Below are 23,630 nucleotides of genomic sequence, written 5' to 3' on the forward strand. Positions count from 1 at the left end.
GAGGAACCCCTTGTGGTTTGTTGAGGTAATTCAAAGTTGTTCACTTTAATTACCCAGACTTGATGTTAGCGCAGTGACACTTTTACCCAATTTCAGCGTAAATTGTGTTTACAAAATGCATCTAAATTAATTAATTAATTAGTGTTATACTTTGAATGCAATGTGTTAGAACTAAGAGACAGCAACTCCCAGGAACCTAAAGTGACGTTTACCCATCATGCACCTCGGCTATGAGAAGATGAGGCAAGATGGCGACTAAAATAAGCAAAGAAAGTGCTCCTCCTTTTGATTGTCCAACATGGTGAGCAAATTCACATGCTAAAGTTGTAACTGTCTGTCTGTAACGTAATACCTGATGCAAATGAGCAAAGCAGGGTTCACTCATTCATATAACTCATCCTTTACTCCGAGATAAGCTTGCAGTAACTGTTGCTCGCGTTAGCAACTAAGCAAGCTAGCGAGCTAACTCGTTCACGTTGGTCTTAATTTACAAATGGCGTGGGGGTCTTTTAGTCGTATTTAAAAGGAGATGTTTCGCGTGTTTACATGTAAGGGGGTATGTTATGAGTAGAACAGGCTCAGACGTATAAACAGGGCGTTTTTAAACATGCATTTTTCTTTTGTCTTGTTATTTAAAAAGCATTGCAATAGATGACTACCGCTACCGCTGCAAACGTTTCCATCAGACGACGAGCTAACGTGCCGGTCTATCGTTACAAGCACTCGTTTAACACGAATGCACCTTTTAAGCACGATAAGACGAACAATGCTTGGGTGTTGATATATTGCCACGATCAACGTTGCACGAATGCCCGGACTTGTGGACTTTGTAAATGTTTAAAACGTTCACCAAGTGTTTTCTTTCCAGGGCAGGCAAGCCGCCTCAGGGGCTCCATCTAGACGTGATGAAGGGAGACAAGCTGATGGAGGTACCTCAACCAGTTTAATTGTGGCCTTTCCGTCAACCTGCTGTCGTTGTGAACCCGAGTGAATGCATGTAATGGATCATGTTATGAGCTGTAAATGAGTTGAACGCACCAGATACTAGCCTGCCGGTCCACTGTCCCAGATGTGTTGCACACTGGGACTTTCTATGGCTGCATGGCTCCAAATGGTGCAAGAGCAGAGTTCGCCCTGCAATTTAAGCTTTTCAGTGAGAAGCAAAACTGTCAAGTTATGGATCAGAGGCACAAAGATGTTGTATGTACCCGTGAAGCAGGTGTTTGAAAGACCTTGATTCACTGAAACTGTCTCTTCCCCTAGAAACTGATCATAGATGAAAAGAAGTATTACTTGTTTGGAAGGAACCCGGACTGGTGTGACTTCACCATCGACCACCAGTCATGCTCACGTGTACACTCTGCCCTCGTCTACCATAAACACCTGAAAAGGCTCTTTCTCATAGACCTCAACAGCAGTAAGACATCATTCACTTGTATACTCATGTTATATTTAGAAGCAGTGTTAAGAGATGTTCGACATACATATGCTCAGTGCTGAAAAACTAACAGGCAAAGACTCCTTTTTGCTGGCCAGGAAATACACAAAAGAACTCAACCGTGAGACAAAAATAAATGTTCAACTATTTTGATAATGGATTCATCTTTTTTGTAATTCTTCAACTTCATCTAGATTCAACTTTGTAATTGTGAGGTTTTCAAGCTTTGTTATTCTATACACTTGCAAATGTAATAGTTTTTGTTTTGGACTGTTAAACCAACAAAAAAAAGCTATTTCCCTTTTGACTTATTTTCAGACATTTCATAGACAAGTTGCAACAAATGGATTGCCACTAATTTTACATTATCCACATTAATGTATCATTAAAAAACGATGAACTATTTGCAAACCACTTTGTTTGATTTTCACCATTTCAGCCCACGGCACTTACCTGGGACACATCCGTCTGGAGGCACACAAGCCTCAGCAAGTTCCCATAGACTCGACAGTATCTTTCGGGGCCTCAACAAGAACCTACACCATCAGAGAGAAACCCCAAACCCAAGGCACTGCCGGCTCAGGAGACAGTAAGACGGGAGAGGACGAGGAGCTGAAAGGACTGCTTGGGCTTCCAGAGGAAGAGACGGAGCTGGAGGTACATTGGGTTTCTCGATGATAACAATATTCTCATGCTCTCGAATATGAGTTGCATAAAATTAGAAAGAAAAGGGCTGCAGCGTGTCTTTTCATCATCACATTTTTTACCCACAAGGTAGACTACTAATAGGCTTTATGAAGTCTAACATTTCATGTTTCGGATTGTATAAGTACTAGTAGTGTTAAGACAAAATGCACTTTCCATAAGGGAAATGGAACATAACATTGCCAAAGATCTAATGATAATATAACCTGTTTATGCCTATAGTTTTGGCCTATAGTCTCTTTTTCCTTAGTTATATGACGCTACTTGTTATTACTTTATTCAGGCCAAGATATTCCTGTCTTCTAAAGTAGTAATACCTTGATATTAATGCCTGTCTGCATCCTGTTAGAACTTGACAGAGTTCAACACGGCTCACAACAAGCGCATCAGCTTACTGACTATTGAGGAGGGTAACCTGGAAATCCAGAGGCCGAAGAGGAAACGGAGGAACTCCAGGGTTACCTTCAATGAGGACGACTCCATCATTAACCCAGGTATGGATCAAAGATACGATTGTATTCAAGTCAACAAAAAGAAACCATCATGACATGAACCACTTTGTTTTTAAACCACTCTGTTTTTACAAGCCAAACACATTTTGTGTCCGATGGTCGTTTTTTACATATTCCTCTTGTAAATTCTTTTACGATTCTTGTGTGAAGGTTTTTACATCATGTAACTGATAACGAAGTTTAGAGGCTTTTAGTTTGGACCTCAGCCAAGTCGTTTACTGACGGTAAACATATTAAATGTGTTTTATAGAAGGTTTGGAGCTTTTCTATTGCTCTCAACTTTAGTCGGCAGCTTGCAGCTAGCAGGGCAAACTCGAAGAGAAGGGAAGTCCGAGCTAACAGTGCTCTGCTAAGAGGGAGCCGGAGGGTGGGTGCTACACTCCTGCATTTACGCTGTCGGTCGGGACAACGTTATCAGCTGTACACGCCATATAAACGCAGTGCAAAACAACGGCCATAAACGAGCTAGTGGGGCGCACTCGCATGCTCAAACGTTCCCTGAAAGCATGCGCTGCGGGAAAGTGCCTTCATTCTCTGCTCAGGTAGACATTACTCCACTGCTTGGTTGCAGCTATATGAATGCTCTGAATATAAATGTTGGCACCAGGAAGTAATTGGTTAAGTTCAGTTTTTCTTTGGTGAGGGGCATCCCATCATGCTGTAAATATATGACCACGCTATGTCTTATGTGATACGATATGTCCATGTCTGCTTTTATTTTTAAGAGAAGAACCGTCCTTGATAATTTGTATTATTTGTATTTTAAATAATTACAGAGGACATAGACCCCTCGGTGGGACGGTTTAGAAACATGATCCAGACGGCTGTCATCCCCATCAAGGTAAGCTTTGTTTTTCTAAACATCACAGCACATTGCAAGTGCTGTAAAGTATTAATGTATAACATGTGTAGCTCACTAGATGAGCATGACACCAGCATTCTCAGAATGAGTGGTTCTGATTGGTTTCAACCGAAAGTAGTGTGCTCATCAGTGAGCCAATGGGTTCGGCGTATGACCTGCAAAGGCAGTAATGTTTGACTTGGAATATGTATAACCAGTGATGTTAATACGCTGACATGTCTGCCGCAGAAACGGAGATCAGATGGTCACAGCACTCTTGGTCTCGATGACCTGACTTCGAAGCGCATCCACAGCTACAACATGGGTGGTGGTGGTCTCTATGGGGACCTGCCTCCCACCAGTCACGAGAACCAGCCAACAGGAGCTCCAGGAGGCGCTGCTCTGCAGGGAGGGCTTCCTCTGCCCTTCCCCAATCCAGCACCAGAGGTGGACCTGGCCCCAGAGGCCCCCCAGCCCCCCGTCACACTCAAACCCACCCCTGTCACAGCCCCCTACCTACCAGAGACGCACAACGAGCCACGCAAAAAGAAGTATGCCAAAGAAGCTTGGCCGGGCAAGAAACCCACCCCATCACTACTTATCTAACAATTTCTCAAAGCTGCTGACTCTCAGGTTACCAGCAGATACATCAGGGACTGTGGCCTGGCTGAGGTGGAGTCATTCACATCTCAAATGTTCTTTTTTTATTTGTCGTGTTACTCATTGTCATCACAAAAACACAATTCCTTTGTGGTCTGTCACAAGGTATTCCCAACATTGATTGCTACGTCTGCAGTTGATAAGTGACAATAATACAGCAGAAGCTTGTTGATTGCAAACACAATTAATATTCATTTACAAGACTTTGGCAGTTAGCGTTTAAGCCTCAGAGGTGCAGTTGCCTGTTTGTTTGTGAGTGACGGGCGACATGGATATGGCTATCTTTTGGATGTTAAGTTGTATTTAGTTTTTTACGAATCACTTTTCCAACATTATTTTCACTCTAGAAAGTGTTTTGAAAATGCTGTTAAACAAATGGTGAACAAAGACTTTTATATAAAATATTTTACTGTGCGAAATTAGGAAAGTCAGAGAATACAGACATGAAGCAAAACACAGGGCTGCTTTTTATTTTGAAACCCTCTTGATATAATGTGAAGCCTTTACATTACATGTATTGGACCAATATGACATCAACTCAACTGTTTAGTGTTTGTCCAACAAGCCACTAGATGGAGACTTGTGCACAATGGTCAACGTTTTCATTGAGGTTTCGCTGCAGACTTGCAGGTACTATATTGTTTATGGCCTGTTGCAACAACCTCAACATTTCAAAGTGATGATGCAAACTTCTCGTTACTGATTCTTCTGCAGATAAAAGCCACTTGTCCTGTCCAAACAGTATGTTGACATCTGTCCGTAAGCTTTTTACAATACATATTGAGTTTTAAATGGTTTGTAGAATACTGTAAATGCAAGAATTTACAGTTTTCTCTGTTGACAGTTAATTGGGCTATTATGTAGTTTTAAATTGAAACGGCAGCACAGTAACAAATACCAACTCCGCGGCACAGATTTCAAAAAAGGTAGTCAAAACACGAAGGTTGGGATTTAGTATGTGTTATTGGTCATGTAGCGTGTTAATGTCATCCACTTGCAAAAGATTACAGTGCAGTTTATCCAGTTAACTGTTCATATTTAGTTTGCCCTGAACTGAGATGTAGGAACCATCTTTGCACAGTCACAGAAAATCATAGTTATTCATGTCAAACAGGTGGAACGTGATGTAATTGGTTGTAATTTCCAAGTTTAAAGGTCTCATGAAATGGTATTCTCACTTAATTGGTGGTAAATATGGTTGCGGCCCCTTTTGAGAGAGGTTGTTGTGTGTGTGTGTGGGGGGGGGGCTCAACTATCAATCTGCAGAACGATCAGATGGCCTGAATGGTTGAACTTTTATAGGTCTCTTTTGGTATAGCATGAGGTCACCACTAAAGATGAGCAGGTTTATGGATCAGTCAAGTGTTCATTTCATGGGATCTTATAGGTGAAAGGTTGGATATCAGATCAACAAAAGACGAGGTGTTTCACTTTTACGAACTGCCGGCGACTTTTTGTCCTTGTGGATTTTGTAATCATATGACTGTAAATAAAAAATGAATTACTTTTGACAATCTTCCAGCTGTGATTATATTGTTAAATTGTATCTATTCCCTAAGGGTCCGGTCGTTCAATGACTGGTAAGCAAACAGGCTGGGAACAAGATAGATTATTCATTTATCAGATACTTTATTCTTTGATCAGTGGTTTAAAAGTTCAAAGTTTTTTTGACAATAGTTCCAGTGAGAAAAATATTCTATGTTACAAATACAAACTAGTATTTTGCTAGTATAATCTATCCTCAAAAATGTTCAGCAACTATCAAGTCCTTCAGTTATTACATTATTATCCATGAGGGATTTTCTGTCAGTCATAAGATTTAGGTTTATGCATTTCCACTTGTGGCTGTACAGGTCTGATCTTGATGTGGATGCCGTTGATGGAGTGAAGCACTATTCTACCAGGTAACCGGGGCTTCTGAGCGGGGTCCTCGATCAGCTGGTATCTCTTCAGAGTCAGGCCTGTCGCCACTTTCAGCTCGTTCATGGCAAACTTCTGACCGATGCAGTTTCTGAGTGGGGAAAAAAGAGACCATTTGAGGAATATGATACATTCAATGCTTTAGATGACACCATGACAAGTGAATTTGAAGTTTTATGGTCAAGGAAATCAAAGTAACGGTCACTACCAACTAATTCTACATTTTTAATGTGGGTTGACATTAAAATAGGGGAGTTGCAAAGATATGGGTACCGGCTGTTCCCTGTCTGGCACTCTGGTTGATGATTGACCCTTCTCTGCGCACAGAATAAACACTCCAAAGACAACTTCTGCTTTTTGATATTCCTTATATTATCACTAGAAGACTTGCACAAAGTGAGTATAACATGTTCCATCATACGAGTGACCTATAATCTTTAACTAGCAACACGCATCATTTTAAATGTAATCAATTCAAGGTCACACTGAGGTCTCTTGATCACTTTAAAGTTGAACCCCAGTTTGTATTGTGTTAGTGAAAAGGGAGTCTGCTGGCTACAAATTCTCACACACACACACACACACACACACACACACACACACACACACACACACACACACACACACATACAAAAAAAATCTGTATGATCCCTCATTCTCATCCTCTCTCCTAGTACATGCCGATTGAGTCTGGTGTTAGCTACAAATTCTCTCTCTCACACACACACACACACACACACATACTGCAGAATGAATCAGTTACTGTAAACTGCACTGTTTTTATTTTGGTTTAATATTTAAATGACTTGTTTTTTATTTTACTATGATTTTGTGTGCACTTTACCCTGTAATTCGGTTAATTTCCCCACTGCGAGAGTAATAAAAGATTATCTTATCTAAAGAACAAAAGGTGGGGGCTTGGTCAAGTCAGGTCAAGTCAGGTCAAGCCCCCCCCCCACCCCCAGCAGCAACTTGGGTATATAGTGTGTGATGGGGAGGGGTCTGTGATTTGGGATGAGTCTGTTATTGGGCAGGGGTGTGTGATGGGGAGGAGTATGTTATTGGGGAGGGATCTGTTATGTGGGAGGGGTCTGCGATTGGGGAGGAGTCTGTTATGGGGGAGGAGTGTGTCATGGGGGAGTAGTGTGTGATGGGGGAGGAGTGTGTTATTGGGGAGGGGTTTGTGATTGGGGAGGAGTGTGTTATTGGGGAGGAGTGTATTATTGGGGAGGAGTCTGTTATTAGGGAGGAGTTTGTGATGGGGGAGGAGTGTGTGATTGGGGAGGAGTGTGTGATGGGGGAGGAGTGTGTGATGGGGGAGGATTGTGTGATGGGGGAGGAGTGTGTTATTGGGGAGGGGTCTGTGATTGGGGAGGAATGTGTTTTTGGGGAGGAATCTGTTATTAGGGAGGAGTTTGTGATGGGGAGGAGTCTGTTATTCGGGAGGAGTGTGTGATGGGGAGGAGTGTGTTATTAGGGAGGAGTGTGTGATGGGGAGGAGTGTGTTATTGGGGAGGAGTGTGTTAAAGGGGAGGAGTCTGTTATTAGAGAGGAGTGTGTGATTGGGGAGGAGTCTGTTATTAGGGAGGAGTTTGTGATGGGGGAGGAGTCTGTTATTAGTGAGAAGTGTGTGATGGGGGAGGAGTGTGTTATTAGGGAGGAGTGTGTGATGGGGAGGAGTGTGTTATTGGGGAGGAGTGTGTTATAGGGGAGGAGTCTGTTATTAGAGAGGAGTGTGTGATTGGGGAGGAGTGTGTTATGGGGGAGGAGTCTGTTATGGGGAGGAGTGTGTGATGGGGGAGGAATGTGTTATGGGATGCATGCAAAAAGGACCACACAAAATGAAATAACTGGACCAATACCACAGGCAGAGGAGAAGGAAACTAATGATTAAATGAAAAGAAATGAAGAAGTGGCAGAAAATGAGGAATGGGGATGAAGACGAAGAAATTGAAAAAGCTTTATTGGCCATAGGCCTATATGTGCACATACATGTCATTTGACTCCAGTTGCACACACGCTCTCGTCCTACATACATGTAATTTACGGTATCACGCACGACTGTTTGTGCTGGTCAAAAGCATCAGTGACAAGTGTGGTAGCGATGGAGTTAAAGAAAATGCTCGACACACTTCTGCATATACTCTGCCACAAATACGAAAGTAGAAGAAGACCCCTACATAATAACCTCCAGCAGGTGGCGGTAATGCGCCTCAAAGTTGGATGCAACAGCAGCGGTAAAAGAAACAGAAGGAGAAAAGTAAAATAGATTTTCATTCACTGTTATCGACTGTTTTCATTCTTTTGCTGTTTGACAACAAACCACGCAGTTGGAATATGTTTTCTTTGTTTTAATCGCCTCTTTGTTCACATTGATATATATTTGGCATTCCATTCAAGCACCGTTGCCCACGTTGACACGCTTCTTCGCACGGCACGTTGGACACCAGGCTATTGCGCTAGCTGCTCGCTAGCCTTTACAGCTAACCTACTAGCCGTGTGTCAATTGAACACACGGTGAAGCCTGCGGGCCTTTCATGTGGAGATTCTGCAGAAAAAAACGCTGAGTTGGTTCCCCATCAAGTGAAGAGCTGCATTTTGTCATTTTTCAGGTAATGAATCAAGCTACCTGTTGAGAGTGAACTGTTAATGACTTGTTTATCAGCTCGCTAGCTCGCTAAATGTAGCTAACGCTGGTTGCAATATCTTGACTTCTATGTTGTAGATGTTGTAGATGCTAACTGACTGAATGGTACTTCATTCCTACAGAGAAAAACTACTTTGTGTCCGGGAAAATATGGAAGCCCCTCCTGTTTCAGTGATGCCGGTCACCGGAGGAACGATCAACATGATGGAGTATCTGCTGCAAGGTAAACTTAACGAAATAATCAGGAAATGAAACATATCTCCAGAGGTGTTGGCTAGTTACGTGAGCATGCGTTTGTGCTTAAAAGTGCCGTAAATGTAATTCAGAATTCGGAATATCAAACTCACAACTATAATAACCAAAATGCATAAATAGGAAAATTACCTAAAATGGTATTCCTGAGAATTAAAAGGGCTTTGTGTCATACAAAACACATTTCCCTTAGTTTGTGTAAGGATGATCGTTGAGACAGAGATTGATATCTTAAGAAGTTGTTCCAAAATCATTCAAATTAATCTGCCCTCATTGATTTGAATGGGGTTGACAATATATTAGAAACTCAAAAATAAGCGTTAGAATTCCACATTACCATAAACTACAATCTGATCATGAAGTTTAATCACCGCGCCTTTTGATCGTTTAATCAAAAACTGAATATTATAACCGTTGTCATAGTTATTGCAGGAGTGATGTATTACAGACGGCAATACTGCCAACATCGCGTTATCAAAGATGACAAAATATTGTTACCCTTAACTGACAAAGTGGAAGAACATCTACTGTGTTTTTGACAGGTTTATTTCCTGTCTGTCAGCTTTCAGTGTCTTAATTCTCATCTGATGTATTTTTGGAGTGTTTTTTGTTGTGTGTGTGTATGTCTAAAATGTAACTGCTCACCACTTTGTTTCCATGTTATTTATGCATTTGTTTCTCTCCCCTTTATCAACGCAGGCAGTGTGTATGACCAAGCACTAGAAAGCCTCTTGCATCGCCTTCGAGGTCTGTGTGACAACATGGAACCTGAGACTTTCACAGACCATGAACTGGTTTATCTTCTGAAAGGCCAACAAGGGAACCCTTTCATTCTGCGTGCCCGGCAGTCCCTCTCCCACCCCACATCACCATGGCACCTACGCTACCTAGGCCAACCGGAAGTGGGAGACAAGAGCCGTCACGCCCTGGTGCGTAACTGTGTTGACGTGGCGGCCTCTCACAGCCTGCCGGAGTTCCTCAATGAGATGGGCTTCCGCATGGACCACGAGTTTGTCTCCAATGGGCACATGTTTCGCAAAGGTGCAATGAAAATTGTGGTTAGCAAGCTGTCACGCATCCTGGTACCGGGTAACACGGACAACACGGAACGTCTATCACTTTCATACCTGGTGGAGCTGAGTGTGTTGTCTCCTGCTGGCCAGGACAACATGTCCGAGGACATGCGCAGCTTTGCTGAGCAACTTAAACCACTGGTTCACCTGGAGAAGATTGACCCAAGCAAACAGAGACATTGAATGACATACTTTTTAGAGGGTCAAGTCATCTCTGGCCCCCCATGGACAAACATTTTTTTTGTGTGTAATAACATTTGAACTGAAATTAAATGCAATTCAATTTTGACTTCACGATTACCCTTCTGGTCAATTTGTTATGTGAGCTAGAAATGACTAGTCAGACAATATTCTTGTATTTCATAATTTACCACCAAAGCGTGGTCACGGATGTTTTGAAATGGTAACTGTAATCAGTTGTTTTAGTTTGTAGTGCACAGGTTTGGTTAAACTCATTGCTATTTCATCTGCGTTCTTACACGCTTGATGCATCAGGATGCTTGTCTACTGCACAGCGAAATTGACTGTTTGCTAAAGAAATAATAGTGATGTGTCTGGGAATAAAAAGAAAAACAAATAAGTGTTGAAAAAACAACCACCGGGCAAGCTGGAGTTGTTATATGAATTAATTGTTGCATCTTTACTTTTATTTCTCATGGTGGCTTTGAGCCTTTTTATTTATTTCATTGGCTTAAGTTCTCGATTCTGATCCTTTATGATTTCATTATCTCTGTGGCAGGTTTAACACCTAAAAAACACATTGTTTTCTATCCAATTTCAAATGGCATTTTCCTGAAGAAATGATTTGTGTGAATAAACGTTCTCCCACTAGGGGTCTCTCTTGCTCTTTGTCAAGCTGGCTGTCTTGCCAGCTGAACGCCGCCTCAGATCATCTACAGGAGCTGTGGTTGCCATGGAAATAATTAGCTGTGAGATCTGCACATCCCCCCCCCCCCCACACACACTCTAATTACCTTTCTCAATTGCTTAATGATACATAGACCTGTGAAAGCCGTTCTTTCTTCCCCTCAACAAAAGCATTGATTTTGCCTCTCTTCCCCTCTCATTTCTACTGTTAACCCATTAGTTCCTCTTTCATGGGAACTTGAGCTGGGACTATTACACATGAAAGCACTAAAGCCGCCTCGGGATCCTCCCTCTCCGTGCTGAATTCCAAAATGGCTTGTACACTAGTGTGTCAACATTATTGCCAATCTGCAGCGGAGTCTGAAGTAACTAATGCACATCCTGTCAGTTATGATAATAATGTGGGCAATAAGACAGGAGTGCTTCTAATAATACCCCCACCGGAAGATGCATGTGCAGCGGTTGCGATGTAAAGCCACCGTGTCTGAGGGGAGAGCCACAGGGCAGATGGCCATCTCTACATGTTGACCTACCTGCATATCAAGGCTGATGAGGACACGCTCACTGAGGTGGAAAGGTGAGGTGACATTGCTTCCACGTGCATAAAATGCAGCTTGAAACCCACTCTTTTGAATGTTTGAAAATACTGTCCATTATATCGCGATAGGATTCTTTGAATTTGATTTAGAAGGCAAATCTGTTCTGTGCTCAAATCAAACCTAATATTTTAGTTTGGGACGCAGAGCGGACAGTCGATGAGAGACTGGAATATCTGATGAAGACAGTTTTATGTTCCAACAACCACGAGCAGACTGCTGGCCCTCAGGACTAAAGCATGATGTTTCAGCTCTGAGTGAATTATGTATTAAAGAGGCAGATTCCTCCTAGCCCAAGGCTTTATATGTCCAGTATGGATACACCACAGTCTGCTGGCTTTCTTCCACTTAAACTTGTGTAAAGCACGGTGCTCTTTGGTGGTGAGCACCTCCACTCCACATTACCTCGAGAACAGGGGCCCAGCTCGGCTAATCAGTGTCTTGGCATCCGGCCTGCTCAGCTATTGTCGATGTAGCCAACTAACTCACTCAAGTGAGGGATTGAACTTGTTGCCGGTGGCGTTGTGACATTGTGCATGGTTTATGTCAAGAAACCGACTGGAGTGACACCAATTCCAATACAAACATATACAATCCTGATAACCCTCATGAGGATGTAACCGATCAACCAATGGATTACGTTTCATTGTGTGTCTGCACACGCCGAGAGTCTGAAGCCTGAGCTAAAGGAGTTTGTGGGGAATCGTTTAGTCCGATTTTTGCAGGGAATCCGACCCGATGATGACTGGAGAAATAACAAATGGGTCATGCTGAATCATCAGTATCAGACTAAAACGGTCTGATAACTAGACACACGTTAATTATAGTATATCTTTAGTAGATAGAAGGATACATCTTAAGTATCACATACTATCAGGGGGAATGGGCACACTGTCAGTCATTTCATTTGAGATAGACACCAATTTCCTCAGGTGTTTAGTCTATTTTTACATTTTCTTTACACAATATGCAACTTTTTTTCTTTTCTTTTAGATAACATTGATTAATCAACTTATAAGGTGTTAGGAAGAAAATACCTCAACATCATTCTTGGAACCCCAGTCCTTGTAGGTGAATGATGTTAGAAGGATGAAGCTTAATTAATTGAAGTATACTTACTTTGGGAAGAAGGTAGAATCTTATTGGACAAGTTCCATACATACACCTTGATCTGGAGTGCACCATTGTCTTAGCATCAATTAAACTGGCCACGAAAAGCATCTTTGACATCATCAATGTGTTTCATACTGTTATGCTCGCTGCACTTTTGGGTACAAGCAGAGCAAACAGATTTTTTTCTTTGGGCCATTTGATTGTTCTGGGTCTTCAGCTGTCAACTACAATGAATTTACTAAGGTGGATAGTGTTAGTCATACACATATTCTGTTAGACCTGCACATGCATTTCCATTCCATTCCACAACATAGCCTTAATTAAAACTCTTGGCATCCATTGTCTTTGCTGCCTCTGAACATCATGTTCATATCGTTGGCAGCGCACATACCAAGATGCCACAGAAAGCTGGCTCTTTCTCGGGGCAGGAAGTCTTTAAAGTCATCCTACTTTGGGCCAGTGCCACGAAGGGCTGAAATCCAGCGTCGTCTACTTGGGAACGTTCCCAACACTTGGATTTGAGCCCTCTCCTTCATGCGTCATTGGGAGCCCATATGCTCGTTAGAGAGTGTGGGTTGTCTGCCGAGAGGGGTGGAGAACCAGGGTTTCCCAAACAGGCATTGATCCCCTGTGGGTGTCCTTGTGGCTTCTCCAGCTTCCTCTCACCCTCAAAGTCGATGGGGGATACTTTGCACAACACGGGGAGGTTGTGATGGACGTCTGCCTGCAGTGCCGTAGAAATGAGGATTGTCCCTTTTCCGGTTGTGAATGAAATTCCAGAGAACTTATTTTGGGACGGAAATTGACCCTGCCTTGTTTGTGGCTGACTGAGGTGATTACTGCTGTGGAGAACATGCTGTTCCAGGATCAGCTACTCGGAGCCTGAAGCTATAGCCACGCTGCCTCTGGAATCTCTGGTATGGGCACAGCGTAGCAGGCAGCCTGGAGGCAACCGAACACATATGTCGTTTTTAAAGTCGTGCTGGGCCTCCCTCTTCTTTGTCTCTGTCTCAGTCCACTATATGTTTGTTTCTCTGGAGATTCGATCCAGCTTTGAGATTGTGTCATTTGTCCTCCCAATTAATTTTCTTTCACTTTGTAATCAAGAGACATTGTGTTGTCTTGTGTCACCACCATTCTGGCCCTCTCATGAGTTGTATTTGTGAACAAGCGTCCTAAGTATAGCACAATATAAGGGTTGTCATTCTCCAGCACTGGTTCGATTTTTGCTCTTGGCAGATATTTAAGTGACCACATGATTATCTAGATAATAACAGTATAATAAAGTAGGGCTTGCAGACTTTTTACACAATCAGTTTTGGCTTCTTTTTCGCCATCTGATCCCATTGATGTTGAGCATTAAATCATTCTCTGACACACTACAACACATCCCATATTTAAAAGTGTGCTATATTTGACCCACATTTCTCCACATCAGTCATGTCTGAGTGCACACAGTGTGGCCATGCATGTGAAACGTTTAAGTATAGCTTCCATCCATGCACACTTTGCACGCATTGGGCGGGGTCCTCAGATAATTTACAGCCACCTTGCTGCAGGTGCTTATTTGGCTGGGGCCCGTGAACTGCGCATGTGTGTCGCACTTCATGAAATATGAAGATGTTTTGGTCCAACTCTTAAGTATTTTGAGTTGAATGTCCCCCATGGGCGGTACAAAGGCTTCCACTGAACCGCCGCCAAACTTCCAAATATGATCAGAAATAGTAACTGCTTGTGCAGCCTGGGTGAGTGTGCAGAGAAGTATATAGAACTGCCTGTGAAAGCACATGAATAAATAACATATAGCAACGTTCGAATAACAGGTAATGTGCATACAACTGCGAATAAAACTGTTGGAATAGATTGTGAGCTCAGCGAATGTTTGGATGAAGGTGAAAGGTGAAGTGCAGCGTGAGGATACCATTCCACTTTTATGAAATAAATAACTAGCCAATGGGATTCGTGCACCTGTGACTGCTGTCATATTTGGGGAGGTGGTGGTGGGATGGAGGGGCGGAATCCCTCCCGGCCCCCTCCCCCCTCCCCTCCATTGGTCAGTGCAGCAGAATTACGCGCTCGGGTCTGACCCGGGCTGTGTCTGACACAGCTGCGAGTGTTTGGCGTCGGGTCTCGGCAAATGGGATTTGAGATGATGATGATGATGATGATGTGCACGTGTTATGTGCCTCTTCACTTTGGATGGAGTGCGGAGCAGAGATGATCTTTCAATCTGGCCTCTGAAGAGAAGAAGAAGAAGACGAAGAACAAAACAACATTTACTCGGATTAGAATCTCGGGTTACCTAATCGCTCTTAAACTGGACTAAATCGGTCTAATCTGCAAAGAAAATTACACTGGCTGAGGTAAAGCCCGCAAATAATCACCAGAGGTGAAACCTCATGCAGTAGGGGCGAGATCCCCCTAGCGACGCTGGCACTCAGTGGCACCTCAGTGGCAAGTCTGTGGCAGCCGGGTGCCAGTACTCAGCGACAACTCACTGGCACCTCACTGGCACCTCACTGGCAACTCACTGGCACCTCACTGGCACCTCACTGGCACCTCACTGGCAACTCACTGGCACCTCACTGGCACCTCACTGGCAACTCACTGGCACCTCACTGGCACCTCACTGGCACCTCACTGGCAACTCACTGGCACCTCACTGGCACCTCACTGGCACTCACTGGCACCTCACTGGCACCTCACTGGCAAGTGCCACAGACTTTTAGACTTACTTAAAATATGCAAACGATATTGCTGTACAATACTGCTGTACTATATTGAATATTGTTTTGCTACTACTCGCTTCACTTCAATATATAACACTTATATACCATGATATGTATAATGTAAAAATATATAATTATTTTTTTTACCATGTCATACTGTTATACCTCCATGAAATTCTCCTTTGAGGAGATGCCACTGTTAGTCTAAAGTTTAAGCACTGGCACTCAGTGACACTTGCCGGCACTTGCCATCAGTTGCCAGCAGTTGCCAGCAGTTGCCAGCAGTTGCCAGCAGATGCCACTACTAGTCAAAAAGTGCCACTACTAGTTAAAAAGTGCCACTACTTGTCAAAAGTGCCAGCAGACGGAGGGTCGGCCGCAGTGACGAGTCTGCGACGATTTAGTGACAAGCTTCACTGAAGTGCCCGGACAGCGGAAGAAATCACTTTCATGATCACAGAATGGAGGAGCTGCGGTTTAGCTAGATAGATAGATAGCTAAAATAGCTAGATACACAGATGGATGTGTGTGTATATATATAAAAGACACTAATTAATATATATATATATATTAATTAGTGTCTTTTGCAACACTACTGACAATATGCAATAAGATAGTGCTGTACATTACTGCTGTACTATATTTAATATAGTTTTGCTACTACTACGTTTCACTTCGTAATCTATTACACTTATATACCATGATATTGTAACGTCTCGGACGTTATGGCACTGATGACACGGAGACGGGACGACGTTATTAATCCTCCCTTTATTGGGCATCCACCAACACATACAGCGTGTTCCTCTCAGTTTAGCAGGTCGAAAGTCAACAACAACGGTTCCCGTCAACCACCCTTAACTCCCGTTTTCCGACAGGTTAACCCCGCCTCCCCTCTACTCCGCCAATCACAGGCGCCCCTCGACCAGCATGCACGGTGCCACACTTTGATTGACAGCCACTTCACAGGGTCGCTACAATATATTACGAAGTGAAACGTAGTAGAAGCAAAACAATATTAAATATAGTACAGCAGTAATGTACAGCACTATCGCATATTGTAAGTAAGTGTCTAAAAGACACTATATATATATATATATCCATCTGTGTATCTAGCTATTTTAGCTATCTATCTATCTATCTATCTATCTATCTAGCTAAACCGCAGCTCCTCCATTCTGTGATCATGAAAGTGATTTCTTCCGCTGTCCGGGCACTTGAGTGAAGCTTGTCACTAAATCGTCGCAGACTCGTCACTGCGGCCGACCCTCCGTCTGCTGGCACTTTTTGACTAGTAGTGGCACTTTTTAACTAGTAGTGGCACTTTTTAACTAGTAGTGGCACTTTTTGACTAGTAGTGGCATCTGCTGGCAACTGCTGGCAACTGATGGCAACTGCTGGCAAGTGCCGGCAAGTGTCACTGAGTGCCAGTGCTTACACTTTAGATTAACAGTGGCATCTCCTCAAAGGAGAATTTCATGGAGGTATAACAGTATGACATGGTAAAAAAAATAATTATATATTTTTTATTATTAAAGAAAGGCGGGTACATTATACATATCATGGTATATAAGTGTTATATATTACGAAGTGAAACGTAGTAGTAGCAAAACAATATTCAATATAGTACAGCAGTATTGTACAGCAATATCGTATTGCATATTTTAAGTAAGTCTAAAAAAATACATTATCTATGCAAGTCTGTGGCACTTGCCACAGACTTGCCACTGAGGTGCCAGTGAGGTGCCAGTGAGTTGCCAGTGAGGTGCCAGTGAGGTGCCAGTGAGTTGCCAGTGAGGTGCCAGTGAGTTGTCGGTGCCAGTGATTGCACTCGCCCTCTCTCACCTCATGCGCACTGCGAGTTCTCCCTGGAGGGCAATTGTACGCGGAACACGTAGCTTTGGACAATTTGCAATGCGCAGAGACAGATCAGATACTGTGTTTGTTAAATTTATTTTTAGAGATCAAATCAAATTAAAATTCGTGTCGAGATTATGGAGGAAATTCCCCCTGCGTAATGTTCACGTTGTCTTGCTGGACGGGGAGGTTGGCACAAAACGCGCCATGTGACTCAGCCAGAGAGATCATTATGCAGAGTTTTGATTAATAATTTTGGGTTTGCTCCCACCGTTCATATAAGAGATAATAGTGAGAGAGCGAGAGAGAGGGAGAGGGGGGCGAGTGGGGAGGGGGAAAGAGAGGGAGTTCGGGGTTTCGCTGTAATCATGTTCGGAGAGTATTGATTTCGTGCGCGCACTCCAATTGGCAGCATCTCCGCGACAGCGCCGGCGCGTCATCCTCGGTTCACATCGACTGAACGAGTTGTAAGCAAATGAGAACATGTGTGGGATCTGAGAGAGTGAGACGAGGCGAGGGGGATAGAGGGGAGCAAGAGGAGGTGTGATGAAAGACTATTTTATTAACCTGACAAGTGGATACGAAATTTGATCGCTGGACTATTTTTCTTCTTCTTCTTTTTTTCTTTCTTTCTTTACATTTTTTTTTTCAGACTGGGAATGTATTGATTCGTCACATGCGCACGCCTCTTCGTTATGATTGCAGACAGTTGGGTGCTGTTCAGGCTGAATGGACTTGAATGTGCCGCTGCCAGCTTAATCTGTGCAGACTGGATTTAATAATTCACGATAATCACGCATTATCGCCTCAGTGGATGCTCTCAACGCAGCTCTGGTGATTTCTCCCCCTCTTTCCTCATTCTTCCTGTTGTCTTGTGGAGGATTTATCGACGACTGCTTAAGCAAATATGCTCCTTATCTGTATTATCATCTGTTGCTGCAACTGGGTTGAAAAAAAACCATGACTGGCTCTGACACGCGTTTGAGATGGACTGCCTCGGGGTGATGTGGACTATTCTATGAGACGCAATTTGATCGCCGTTTGATATTTTACTCCAGGTAAAATGGACGAAAAATTGTTATTACTTTTATTACTTCTCTTATCTCTACACGCGAGGCTGTGATTTTGCTCGTATTCACCATGATCATTTTACTCCGTTGAATTGCTTCTTATTGATTCCGATTAATAGCAATATTATAAGGCGAATTTCAACGTGAAGTGATCCTGAGGACAGTTGGATATTTGGGGGATTGTGGAGGTATTTCCCTCCTTTGCTCTTCATTTGATTAATTCCCTTTTTCGACGGAAGGGTACATGTTGATGATGGAGGACCACGAATTAGACGCTCATCAGGTTGATTCGGATTTCGAGCCCCAAAGCCGGCCTCGCTCGTGCACCTGGCCGCTGCCGTGCCCGGAGGATTTCCCCGGTGGACACGAGGTCAGCGGGGGTCTTCCACTGGCCAACATCAAGGTGGAACCAGAGGAGGTCCCGGCTTGCATAGCGGGGCTCCTGGGCGGAACGCCGGGAGAGCTGAAGCATCCAGCCGGCGCCCCGGCACCCACGGGCGCGGCGCACCCATGCCTGGCTGGCGCCGCGCTCGATGTGACCGGACCGCTGCGCAAAGCCAAATCCTCGCGGCGGAACGCGTGGGGGAACCAGTCCTACGCGGATCTCATTACCCGCGCCATTGAGAGCACCGCAGAGAAGAGACTCACGCTGTCACAGATATACGACTGGATGGTCCGCTATGTGCCCTATTTCAAGGATAAGGGCGACAGTAATAGCTCAGCTGGCTGGAAGGTAAGGGAATACAACGCATGTCGGGTTCATCACAGAGTGATAATAGCGAGTAGTATTCCTACTAAAACATTAGAATCTTCTTCTTGTTGCACCCCTCGTGCCATACACATGTCGCCATGGGATTCCGTGTCGGTTACGCACGAATGGTGCCATGCGTTATCTTGTCTTAGTTCATTACAGCTGTCAGTCATTCTAATAGATCGTTGATGGTATAATGTAATAGACTGGAGTGCAGTTTAGGCTGTGCTCATCCCAGAGCAGCTCATGATGGGCAACAGCGTCGGTTACAGACCATGATCCTTTCATCGAGAGCAGCAACACAATGGTTAATGATTTATTCCCATATCTGCTGCGAGTCAGTTCAATACAATCTACTCAACGCATTTTCATGCAAACAGCAGCGCACATTTTCTACTTATCAGTTCTTAAAACACATTAACAGAGAAACACTTGTAGTTGGTGATCACAGGTCAGCTGTCCACAACGTAAATATTCAGACGGGAGTTCACTACTGACCACAGTCCACCACCGCCGCTGCCTGTCTGGCGGAGAGCCCAGAGAAACCTCCTGGACATCTGCCCATGCTATCAGCATCATCATGTTGCCATTTATTATGGCCATCTGAGGGCAGGGAGATCAGCAGGGCAGCAGCGCTGGTCCTCTGGTGCACCTGTGCTGAGTGAGACCTTCAGCTGCAGAAAATACTTATTTCCAATGTGTGAGAAGTAAGAGGCTGTACAGTACGATATCAATTCTTTGCTGCAGCCACAGTCATAAGTCGTGCAGTTTAACCTTTTTTTCTTCTTTTCATAAAAAATAAATACAATCCAGACAGATAATTGAGTTAAGGTGTCATTCACATCATTGAGTACAATCTCAAATCCCCAAAAATGGGATGCGTCCAAACGCACGTATTCATATTTTTGCCCGCCAGTTAGTTCTCAAAACTTGTTGTGTTGCTGTTGTCAATTAGAACTTAAACTGTGTGTCTCTGCTCTGAGATCAGCCTTGATCACAAGCAGCCGGCTGGCCCCGTAAGCCTGTCTCATTAAAGTGGACTCTGTTAAGGTGTGACTCCAGGTAGACATCGATTCATTAGCACCAAGCGTCTGCAACCACAGGGCCTCTTTATCTGGAGCACTAAAGTCTTACTCCGCTATTTATGAAACTGCAAATTAGGGAGGGGGGAGTGACCGTGGTCGTCTGAGGTCCCGGGCTATTTCAGGTCACAGGCGAGACATGGGGCCCTTTCCAGGTAATGACTGGGCATTAGGTAAGTCGTTTAAAGCAGGCAGCCATAATGTCGGTGACCTGGTTTTGGTCAGAGACGGAACACTATTGTAAACATACACTTAGGAGTCACATGTGTAGCTCACTTACAGGAACCAAACCATACAGCATATGGAAATATTCACTGAGCAGCAGGGGTGTATGTACAGTAACACGCTCATTTCTGATGCAACTGCCTCACCTGGATTTTGCAATACATGCGTTTACTTTTAAGTGAACCTGCCTCATCAAATGCAAATCCCATTTTTTCATTACGGTAGTCATAGAATAAAAAAAAATGGCTTTGGAGTGGACACATGTTTTATAAGAGACTGACAGCATGACAGGTAAAGGCGGCTCGAAAGACCCAGTTTGACGAGGTTAATATGAAGTCACATGTTCAGATTCAGGCCATGAACCCTGCAGGACAACAAATCACGCTACCTCCTCCCTCGTTTGTCCACAACACAGGTTCACTCTCATACATGTCATTTTACAATCATATCCAGCAATTATAATTGACAGACGCATTTGTTTGAGTTGAAAAACATTACTTGTATCATACACAACATTTTAATCTCAATTAACAGTATTACGCATGAAAACACTTGCAAAAAGGGCCTTGTTGTTGTTTTTGGAGCAGGGAATGTAAAAAAAAAACACCAAATAATTGTTGGTAAACTACTGATGAAATGAAATGAAATGAAGCGATATAGCTTGGCAGTTTGCGTAGGAGGCGGGGAACGTGGGGATGGGGTGTGGAGGTACGAGAGGGGGTGGGGGGGGCAGGGGGGAAGGGGGGGGGTTGGAGTTGATGGCCTGATGATGGGTGCTAGACAGCCAGTACACCTGGACAGTGCCATTAAGCTCCCATAAATACCTAATGGATTCTGACTTCTAGGAAAGCCGCAGGATTCTGAGGTCACGGCTTCCTAATCGCCTCCTTCCTGACGGGAGGTTACGTAGACTTGTAGACTTGTAGACTTGTCCACCTGATTACACTTTCCGCTGCCACTACTGCAGTGTCCCCCAGTGTTCTGAAACTAACTCCATCCTGTGTAGAAATGTGCAGGATGTTTTAAAGTTAGCGATTGCTTCTGAAGCCCTGTGTTTATGGCTGTGTTTTATGTCTTTATGGATGCATGTGGATGCATGCTGCATTTGTGTGCGGGAGAAGCACATGTCAATTTGAACAAAGCGTCAGGGTTGATATAGTTGTGTGTCTTTGTGGGGGCTAGTGAAGGGGGAGGGGCTGTCTACTTCTATAGGCGTGTGTGTTTGGGCCCCCTGATTGGTCTGGCAGCATGTCACTGCAGAGGATTCCGCGTAGTCTCGCACTTGACTTCATAATGCCTCTAATGGTGGGGTTTAAAAGCAACTTGGTGTGGCGATTGCCCTGCAGGCGGCCAGAAATTCATTTACTCCAAAGGGCTTAGACACTGCCATTGTTATGCTGGGGGGCACTTGGGGGTTGCTTTATTGTATATGTCAGCAGGGAAGGTTATGAGATACAATAACCCATAATACACCAATGCCTTTTGGTGCGTAAAGTATATTTAAACATAAATGTGTGATGCACGCCTCTAAAATATCCTCATATTATGTTTTGGTTGCGTCTACGTGGAATTTGTCCGTTTCTGCCGGCTTTGATGTACGACACATAGTTTCCCCTGCACTTCCTTACCGGCTTTTTGTGGTGCTTGGGCCCTCATTCGCCAGGGGATTGCGCAGCAGGTCAGCAAGGGAGCCAGGCAGTCATTCAGACACTTTAATCCAAGAGACTAGACCATTATTTATAAAGCGTCTTTAGGTAGCGGTCTGTGCAGGCCCAGCGGGGCAAAAGGTCAGAAATCAGGCAGACAAGAATCAGGCAGACCAGAAAGACGGCGCTCCAAAAACAAAGATTTAGAGAGAAATGTGACAGCGACTGTAGGGCAAAAGACAAATTGAATGCGAGGAAATGAAGAGGAGAGAAAGAAAGATATCTCTCTCGGTATATGCAGTCTTATCTTCTGTAAAGGCAGCACATAACCACTGTCTCCACATTAGTATTTCTAACAATGCTGGATCACATCACTTTATCTAATTGATTTATAGCTAAGGCGACGGACATGCTCTCGTAACCCTGTCACGGTGGACGGGCTCCAGCAGCGGCAGTCGAGAAACACGTGTCAAATATGAAGGATATGAATGTCAAATGTGCAGCAGAGAGTGTGTTTGACAGAAGCTGAGCACGAAGTGGAGAGACTTGAAACTTTCCGAGTGTGTGCAGTAGCTTGCATGTGCATGTGCATATATGTGTGAGTGCATGCCTGGGTCGCCTGTTGATGGTTGGGGAGTCTGGAGAGACTGGAAACTATCCCAGACTTTAGCTGATTCATATTTTATCCTCCGTCTTGGCTCAGGGGAGCAGAGTAATTTGAGAGTGCGACAGATACACATGCGCGCACACGCATTTACACACTCTGAAAATGAGAGCATATGATGCATGCTGGACAGATTTATGGGCGCAGGATTATGAGCACCTTTCATCCCCCATTGGCTCCTGCAGTCAGAGTTGGGTTCACGCGGTATATTCGGCCAAGAAGCCCGCTCTCGCTGCCTTTTTCCCCTCCTGCAGCTGCCAGGCAGCCGTGTGGCAGTTCATTTCTCACCCAAAAAAATGATTAATGTACATGCAAATTACCAGAGCATGGGCACGCATTCAAATACAGGAGACCGCAATCAGGAGACGGTAATTTGAAAAACAATACACTTTTACCTGAGACATTCCTTCACTCGCTCCTATCACTTCATCTCGCAGACACACGTGTTATCTCCTCTTTTATCTTTCTCTTTCGCTCCATCCATCTATTAGACATGCTATGCATTTTTTAGCTCTTAGTGGTTTTTGGCACGAGGGCCAATTGAGGTGAGGAGTCTTTCTCAAGTGAGCCGTGGCGTCAGTCTCCTGCCGGTGATCCAGACTGCCTGAAGCAGTGCGCCTCCTCTCGTCTAAGAGGAATCTCACATCTCACTTTATCTCGGAGATAATCGGATAACAATGCTGGATTTCCCCCAGCCCGACTCCTCTCAGCTACCGGGTCTTTTGGAGCAGAATACCAGGGGATGAGATCGTCAAGTTCCTAATTTGACAGTGATGAAATCATTTGGATGTTCTTCTCAGCTGAACTGAACTTCAGCTGCTGAAGCATATCAGCCTAATACTCCTTGCTCTGCAATGTATTTCATTATCTTTACAGCCGTTTGGTGACATTTCCCATATTTCAATAAAATGGTGTCTGTGTTCCGGCTCACTTTCCCTCCAGCCAGACCTTATAGACACTGACCCTTGTGACTTGTAGTCCT

General features: G+C 44.0%; 3 protein-coding genes across 3 annotated transcripts in view; all 3 read left to right on the forward strand.

The window, feature by feature from the left end:
• Nucleotides 1-223: 223 nt before the first annotated feature.
• Nucleotides 224-5,672, forward strand: ppp1r8b (protein phosphatase 1, regulatory subunit 8b). Its single transcript, XM_056444007.1, has 7 exons — nt 224-301; nt 869-929; nt 1,264-1,417; nt 1,878-2,095; nt 2,493-2,637; nt 3,432-3,496; nt 3,746-5,672. Exons 1-7 carry the CDS (start codon nt 249-251, stop codon nt 4,100-4,102), a joined length of 1,053 nt encoding a protein of 350 aa, XP_056299982.1. The 5' UTR covers nt 224-248; the 3' UTR covers nt 4,103-5,672.
• A 2,641-nt stretch (nt 5,673-8,313) lies between these two features.
• med18 (mediator of RNA polymerase II transcription, subunit 18 homolog (yeast)) lies at nt 8,314-10,879 on the forward strand. The gene is made up of 3 exons (XM_056444296.1): nt 8,314-8,688; nt 8,846-8,946; nt 9,675-10,879. The coding sequence occupies exons 2-3, from the start codon at nt 8,874-8,876 to the stop codon at nt 10,229-10,231; spliced, it is 630 nt and encodes a 209-aa protein (XP_056300271.1). The 5' UTR covers nt 8,314-8,688; nt 8,846-8,873; the 3' UTR covers nt 10,232-10,879.
• Nucleotides 10,880-17,772: 6,893 nt separating this feature from the next.
• The window catches only part of LOC130212779 (forkhead box protein O3-like), a 28,966-nt gene continuing 23,108 nt past the window's right edge, over nt 17,773-23,630 (forward strand). Inside the window, exon 1 of the mRNA XM_056443977.1 lies at nt 17,773-19,013. Coding sequence (XP_056299952.1) covers nt 18,525-19,013 — 489 coding nt within the window. The 5' untranslated portion in view covers nt 17,773-18,524. The remainder of the gene's footprint in view (nt 19,014-23,630) is intronic.

This window comes from Pseudoliparis swirei, chromosome 22 (genome assembly GCF_029220125.1).
Source record: "Pseudoliparis swirei isolate HS2019 ecotype Mariana Trench chromosome 22, NWPU_hadal_v1, whole genome shotgun sequence".
NCBI lineage: Eukaryota > Metazoa > Chordata > Actinopteri > Perciformes > Liparidae > Pseudoliparis > Pseudoliparis swirei.

Excerpts from the sequence above, each read along its gene's own strand:
- ppp1r8b (XM_056444007.1), top strand. The coding sequence starts at position 249 with ATGGCGACTAAAATAAGCAAAGAAAGTGCTCCTCCTTTTGATTGTCCA. Across the intron at positions 302-868 it reads CCTTTTGATTGTCCAACATG|GGCAGGCAAGCCGCCTCAGG; the intron begins GTGAGCAAATTC and ends TTTTCTTTCCAG. Across the intron at positions 3,497-3,745 it reads CGGCTGTCATCCCCATCAAG|AAACGGAGATCAGATGGTCA; the intron begins GTAAGCTTTGTT and ends TGTCTGCCGCAG.
- med18 (XM_056444296.1), top strand. The coding sequence starts at position 8,874 with ATGGAAGCCCCTCCTGTTTCAGTGATGCCGGTCACCGGAGGAACGATC. Across the intron at positions 8,947-9,674 it reads GATGGAGTATCTGCTGCAAG|GCAGTGTGTATGACCAAGCA; the intron begins GTAAACTTAACG and ends TTATCAACGCAG.